Source organism: Notolepis coatsorum (assembly GCF_963971535.1).
Source record: "Notolepis coatsorum genome assembly, chromosome: 17".
Classification (NCBI taxonomy): Eukaryota; Metazoa; Chordata; class Actinopteri; order Aulopiformes; family Paralepididae; genus Notolepis; species Notolepis coatsorum.
In genome coordinates, this window is record NC_140181.1 from 79,397,383 (window position 1) to 79,405,155 (window position 7,773).

Below are 7,773 nucleotides of genomic sequence, written 5' to 3' on the forward strand. Positions count from 1 at the left end.
TGCGTTTTGTGTGCTCCAGGATCGTGCCACGTTCCGTAGACTCATTCTGAAGGCCAATGCCAAGAAGAGGAGGATGTACGAGGCCTTCATCGAGTCTGTGCCCCTACTCAAATCACTGGAGGTGAGGAGGGGGGAGGAAGAGGAGAGTAAACGGGTTTGTATGAAAAATGTGCATGACTGTAATCAACGTACTCCTAACAACATGTTTCTCTTCTGTCTTTAGTTATCAGAGAGGATGAAGATAGTGGATGTTTTAGGAATGAAGCAGTTCTCGGATGGTGAACGGATCATCATGCAGGTAACGACTATTATTGGTTTGTTTCATGTATTTAAAGGACGATGACACATAACGGGAAGCTAGGGAGGGACTTGTCGTGGATATTGATTGACATTTTCACATTTACAGTAGCCAATAGCACTGAATGTGCATTACGGTCGACCCATTGGCTAGCAAGCTAATGTGAGCAACGTATGTTAACAATGTTTTTGCAACATTAGTAAAGTTAGCTAGCAAGCTAACATTGAACATTTGTTAAATTTAGTTAAAGAGGCAGAGTGCTAGCTCAGTTACAATGTGCTGTAAATGTAATTCTAGAAAGCATTTTATTGGATGCAAAATTAGTATATTATATTAGTAGTGTGCTGGATGACTCATCAACATTCTTTTTTTATTTTCCAGGAAATTACAAACTAAGAAAACCTTTTTTGTCATTGTTGGGACAGATACCGGCGTATAAGTGACATATGTGATAAAAGAACATAAACATCTATTTTGATTTAATCAGAATCAGAAAGGTCTTTATTGCCAAGTAGTTTACACATACAAATAATTTGGTCGTTTGGTGTGACATTACGGTAGAATAAGATAAAATGGAATATAAACTAAATTGAAGAAGTAGAATAGAATTATAAAATAAAATGGGCTCTCTCCCCGTCCTCAATACCTACCGTTGGGAGTTTCTTTGAGCAAGGCACTTAACCCCCAACTGCTCCAGTAGAGCTGCTCAGTAGGTAAACAGTGTCAGACTGTAGTTGTACTGGGCAGCTCCCAGGTGTGAATGTGTGTAACTGAGTGTGAAGCAGAGTGTTCAGAGAGCATCCATGCTCAGCCAACCTACCCTGGGTAAACACAAATTAATTAATTTAAAAAAATTGATGTATAAATATACCTGAGGGGGGAGACTTTTGCAGTAAATATGGCTCCCCAGGATTTTAAGGGGCACTTAAACACTGCCGATTTATTTTGCTAAACTGTTTTGCATACATTAATTTAGTTTGACAGTTATTGAGAGTAAATGAGTTTGAATATGGCCATCAGTGATGTCCTCGGGGACATTGAATCCGTGTGGTGTGTTAATTACAGCTCCATGAAATGATAAGGTACAGAGATAGAAGGAATAGCAATACCTTGTCTTATAGGGACTGCTACCCTATCATTTCATTGAGCTGTAATTAACACAACACACATTCAATGTCCCTGATAACATCACTGGTGGCCATATTCAAACTAATTTGCTCTCAATAACTGTAAATGAAATGGATGTGTGTAAGATTATGTGCAAAATAAATCTGCATTGCTTTTTTTTTTTAGAGTAGTGCCCCTTTAACCCATTGCAACCGGGAAACACATTTGTGTGTATATGCAGGGTATATAGTGCATTTTTAGCAGGCGTTTTAGGTCTAAATGGGTTAATATGGCACATTGACGTAACAAATCCTGAAATCCAGACATGAGAATTCTGAAATATCCGTGACTGTTTCCAATCCAGTGAACTGACAACTCTATGTTCACCTGCTGTAAGGATGACTAAATGAGTTAAGATATTCCTTTATTGATCCCCTTGTGGAAATTCAGGCGTCATAGCAGCATGGGGGGTGTGTACAGGTATGAGCATGGTAATAGTAGATTAGAAGGCATAAATATAGGCAACACAATTATAGTAAAGATAAAATAAGCAGTGTAAACAATATAATTAACTCTGAATATATGCATATGAGCAAGTAAGCAGTGTAATCAAAGGTGCAGATAAGGGTCTGTGTGCCCCATCAGTTACAGTATATTATATGTTACAATAAATATGGTCAATAACACTTAGAATGAGATGTATGGTTTTAGGTGTGTTCCCTTCCTTTACCCTGTATTTCATTTATTTGTGTCATTTTTTTATAAGGTCCACCATCTGAGGAGGGAACTATGTTTATATTCACAGAGCAGTGGATTAGTTTACCAAAACACACGTTCTACGAATGTAATTATTGGAATCATTCTAGTTCATGTCGTGGTAAATGACAAAAGACTGCATCCTCATTTTGTCCTGCCTCTCTGTCATCCTGACGTACGAGTCTCGTCTTCTCTCCTCCGCAGGGAGACAGCGCTGATTGCTTCTACATTGTAGAATCTGGCGACGTCAAGATCATGATGAAGAGTAAAGTAAGAGTCTCTCCTCCTCCTCCTTTCATCCTCCACTCTTTCCCCTCCCTCACAACCCTCTGGTCGTCACTCCTTCCTGTCGACAGTCGATCCCTCCAACCCGTATTTGACCTAGTGTACATGTACGTACCTGATGTTTTTTCCCAATAGGACATTTTATGGAAATAAATAACAAAGAAATAACAGTACATTTGCACATACAGTGGAATTTGACTGAGGTTGATGCTTAGCCATATTCAACAGACAAGACAATAAACAGACAAACTGCAGAAATCTAGCAGATCAAACAACTACATACTAGTATAATAAATAAAAACACAATGCAATAAAATAAGATATGAATATCCAAATGTACATATGAATCTGTTATTGCACAGCTCAGGTCTTATTGCAGGTGTGCACGTCCCTGTCTGTCCCTCAATGCAGTCCAGAGTCTGTGGGACACTATGGGATAAATAACAATAATAACCACGTTTAGTGTCATACTACAACCTACTGATTTTACCACATGTTTTAGTGTCATGCTACAACCTACTGATTTAACCAAGTTTTAGTGTCATGCTACAACCTACTGATTTAACCACATGTTTTAGTGTCATGCTACAACCTACTGATTTAACCACATGTTTTAGTGTCATGCTACAACCTACTGATTTAACCACATGTTTAGTGTCATGCTACAACCTACTGATTTAACCACATGTTTAGTGTCATGCTACAACCTACTGATTTAACCACATGTTTAGTGTCATGCTACAACCTACTGATTTAACCACATGTTTAGTGTCATGCTACAACCTACTGATTTAACCACGTTTTAGTGTCATACTACAACCTACTGATTTAACCACGTTTTAGTGTCATACTACAACCTACTGATTTAACCACGTTTTAGTGTCATGCTACAACCTACTGATTTAACCACGTTTTAGTGTCATGCTACAACCTACTGATTTAACCACATGTTTAGTGTCATGCTACAACCTACTGATTTAACCACATGTTTAGTGTCATACTACAACCTACTGATTTAACCACATGTTTAGTGTCGTACTACAACCTACTGATTTAACCACATGTTTAGTGTCGTACTACAACCTACTGATTTAACCACGTTTTAGTGTCATACTACAACCTACTGATTTAACCACGTTTTAGTGTCATGCTACAACCTACTGATTTAACCACGTTTTAGTGTCATGCTACAACCTACTGATTTAACCACATGTTTAGTGTCATGCTACAACCTACTGATTTAACCACATGTTTAGTGTCATACTACAACCTACTGATTTAACCACATGTTTAGTGTCGTACTACAACCTACTGATTTAACCCGACCCACTCAGTACTAAAGGACTACACTGGATTTCAAAGGCTGCTTCTGAGCTACTGTCGTTCCAAACAACCAAACCCCCTTGCATGAGAGGTTGCGACACTATCGGTACGACTATAATGGCTCTCTGCTCTCTTTCCCACCAGACAAAGGCAGACCACGCAGACAACATAGAGGTGGAGCTAGTGACCTGCAGTCGGGGTCACTACTTCGGGGAGCTGGCCCTGGTCACCAACAAGCCCCGAGCGGCCTCAGCCTACGCCGTGGGAGACGTCAAGTGCTTGGGTAAGGACAGACACACACACACACACACACACACACACACACAGACACTCGTGGCCGACTTTGACAAAGATACTACAGCTAGTACTTCCTCCCTTGGTGTGTTAGAGAATCAAGAATCAAGAGGTTTATTTGTCACATACATACCAGGGCATACAGTGAAATGCGAGTGGTCATGCCCGCATTGATTGTTCAAAATACAATAATAAAAATAGGCATAGAAAAAATTAAATAGGTAAGACACAAGATATGCATGGTAAAGAAGACATGCTAAGTTCCTGAGAAACTGGTTCCTATATACACTACTATACAATATACAATTTACAATTATTTACTGTATCTAAACTATACTATACAGTACCTCCTTCCTTTAAAGTGATTTTCTATTTTTTTAAAGTGACATTTTGTTTAAAGTGATTGTTTTAGCGGTTGCCGCATGAGTGTTGTGTGTGTGTGTGTGTCTGTGTGTGCTCATGTGTACTTGTGAGTGAAGAGTTCAGAGTTCAGTGTTCTCGCAGCCCACGGGACTCACCACACATACAGCTGCAGCGGTGAAACAGAAATAACCACACAGACACATTCTGAGACACTGTAGTGGCCACAGTGGCTGATGGATTCATGGGTTTGAGACACTTATTCACCAGTCAAATCGAATTTTAGAATGGAAAAGGGCTCAGTTGTTAACCTGCCAGTGTCTAGAAGGGTGGACAACCACAGACTAAATGTACTGTACCAGCATTATGTTAGTCCCCCTCTGGTTTCAGTGCAGAGAGCTAATGTCTTATGTTAGTGTCACCTGGCTTCAGAGCAGCATTTAGATCTTATGTTAGTGTCACCTGGCTTCAGAGCAGCATTTAGATCTTATGTTAATGTCACCTGGCTTCAGAGCAGCATTTAGATCTTATGTTAGTGTCACCTGGCTTCAGAGCAGCATTTAGATCTTATGTTAATGTCACCTGGCGTCAGAGCAGCATTTAGATCTTATGTTAATGTCACCTGGCTTCAGAGCAGCATTTAGATAGTGTCTTATTTTAGTTCCATAGTTTCAGTGCAGAGGGATCACACAACCCTTTACTATCACACAACCCGTTACTATCACACAACCGAAAGGTTAACCATTTCACTGTTGTGTGGCAGTGGAAGGGTTAACCTTCTGTGTATTGTCGCAGTGAAAAGGGTTAACCGTTTGGTAGCGCGGCAGTGAAAGGGCATTAACCGCCAAAGATAGGTCATTATTCCCTTCCTAAGTTAATTTACTTTAGTTTAAGTGATTAATGAGTGGAAGACATTATCAATAGACTTTAATGTAGTTTAAATGTCGATAGACATCCAGGCGCTTGAATATTATATATTATATATTGAATATCTTTCTCTCTTTCTCTCCCTCTTTCTCTCCCTCTCTCTCCCTCTCTCTCTCCCTCTCCCTCTCCCCCTCCCTCTCCCCCCCCCCCCTCCCTCCTCTACAGTAATAGACATCCAGGCGTTTGAACGTCTCCTGGGCTCCTGTAAGGAGATCATGAAGAGGAACATCGCCCACTACGAGGAGCAGCTGGTGGCCCTGTTTGGTTCTAGCATGGACCTGAGAAACTGACCCCCCCATTCTGCCCTCCGTGCCTTCTACACGCACACACACACACACACACACACACACACACATAGAAATCCATACACACAAATAAACACACAATCACACTTTTTTTTCTCTTTCTCACTCTCTCTTTCTCTCCCCCCCCCCCCCCACACACACACACAGAAACACAGATTATGCATACATAGCACATACTCAGAACCCACTTTACTCATACACACACAATTGGGCTTATACGCATGCACGCACACACACACACACACACACTGATCTAGATTGTACACATAGAGCATAGATGCACACATGCACTCTCATACTATACACACACGCACATAAACACACTTATACACTTGACACCAACATAGGCACTGAGAGATGGCCACTTTACCTTGCCTACTCACTTGCACTACTAGCTCAACACACTCCTTGATAAGCTCACCGTAGGTACACATATATACGTGTAAAGACCACACACACCGATTCCTCATCGCTTGAGGCAGCTTCAACTCTGTATGATGGTCCTTGTTGCAGTGACTGACTGTAAGAATAAGGCAGATCAAGAACATGGAAACACAAACACCTCTCACATACAGTTGTTCCTACAAGCCTCAGCCAAGGACACAGCACACACACACACACACACACACACACAAACACGCTCAGATACACACAGGCACCTGCAAAAACAAACCAATGGTGGGGAAAATAGAGAAGAAAAAAACAAGGAAAAGGAAGAAAAATTATCAAAAACGCAAAAAGGAAGAAAAAAAATGAGAGAAATGTTTAAAGAAGATGAAGAAGAGAGAAGTTTTAGAAACATTTTATGAAGATAAACAAAAACAGAAGCTTTGATAAAATATTATTTAAATATAAAAAAAAAAAGTGTTTCCTCTTTGGGAAGGCTGGAGCGCAGACGTTTATTCGTGTGGTTCATTTCCTTCTCTGTCGTCGGTTGAGTTGAGTTAGTGCTGGTGATCATTACAGTACCGCAGAAGAAGACGTTAAAACAACAGCAGCAGCAACAACCCTACATTTATGGGCCATTTGTTATCCTATAATTAACGCCACACCATCGTATTGATTAATTATTATTATTATTATCATTAATGTATTATTATAATTATCATTATTATTAATAATAAATTAATTTTTTTGTTTTTTGTTTTACTTTGACCAATTCAGATAAATAAAATAAAAAAACACCATCCATCTCAGACAAAATGTTAAACAGAAAAAAAATTATAAAAATAAAACGTTAGTGCTTATTTCTCCTTGATTATCCTTCAATGAGTTGTCCTGGATAAAAAGAAGAAAAAAATAAAGCAAACATTTTGTTAAAAGCCTGTGTCTTTTATTTAAATTTTTTTTGTTGTTGCTGTAAGCCAGTGGTTCTCAACAAGGGGGCCTTGGTGGAGTCCCAGGGGGTCCCCAGAAAAATGGTGAATAGTTTAATTTCACTAGAAATGTATGGGAGAATAATATATAGAAATATAACGGGACACTTCTGATCATAGGTTTCACTTTCTCTAGTCCTGTTACAGTATCCCCTTAACTACAGTATAGGCAGAGATGGAATTCTGGACAAAATCATGTATAACACATTCCTCTCAGCCCGTTGACTCAAAATGCGGTCCGCAGCTGAATTTGTATTTATTTAGGCCAAAGAGGTTGAGACCTGCTGCCATGTGGGCTACTGTGAAAAACCATTGTTTTCTGAATGATGTTCCAACCTTGTACTGTGCCATGGAATAATTTTAATTTGGCCTACATGTTTTTGTCACAGTATGTTCAGGAAAGATTTTGAGCCCAAATATTTTATTTTATTTTAACACTAGCACAGCCGACAAGGGGTCAAATGACCCCTAGGCATTTTCAATAAATGTATCCTCGTCACTCGGTCGAGCTCCAGCTCTGTCACTCAATGACTTTTCCTAAAAGTACCAGTTTTATCTGGCACGGTTTCTGAAATTTCTAAATGACTTCAGGAATATGTAATTGGAACGTTATTCCACATATATATGGAATATATATGTGGAAAGTCACAGCACTTTGCAAGCGTCTAGCGCAGGGGTGGCCAACCCGTGGCTCGCGAGCCGCATGTGGCTCTTTGCCCGTCAATGTGTGGCTCTTCCATCC

At 39.8% G+C, this 7,773-nt stretch overlaps 1 protein-coding gene across 2 annotated transcripts in view; it reads left to right on the forward strand.

Moving 5' to 3' along the window:
* prkar2aa (protein kinase, cAMP-dependent, regulatory, type II, alpha A) overlaps positions 1–6,549 on the forward strand; it is a 215,420-nt gene extending 208,871 nt beyond the window's left edge. For both annotated transcript variants that reach the window (XM_084333758.1, XM_084333759.1), the window contains exons 7-11: positions 20–121; positions 224–298; positions 2,366–2,431; positions 3,914–4,052; positions 5,516–6,549. In XM_084333758.1, coding sequence (XP_084189884.1) covers positions 20–121; positions 224–298; positions 2,366–2,431; positions 3,914–4,052; positions 5,516–5,640 — 507 coding nt within the window. In that variant the 3' untranslated portion in view covers positions 5,641–6,549. The remainder of the gene's footprint in view (positions 1–19; positions 122–223; positions 299–2,365; positions 2,432–3,913; positions 4,053–5,515) is intronic.
* The last annotated feature ends 1,224 nt before the right edge of the window (positions 6,550–7,773 follow it).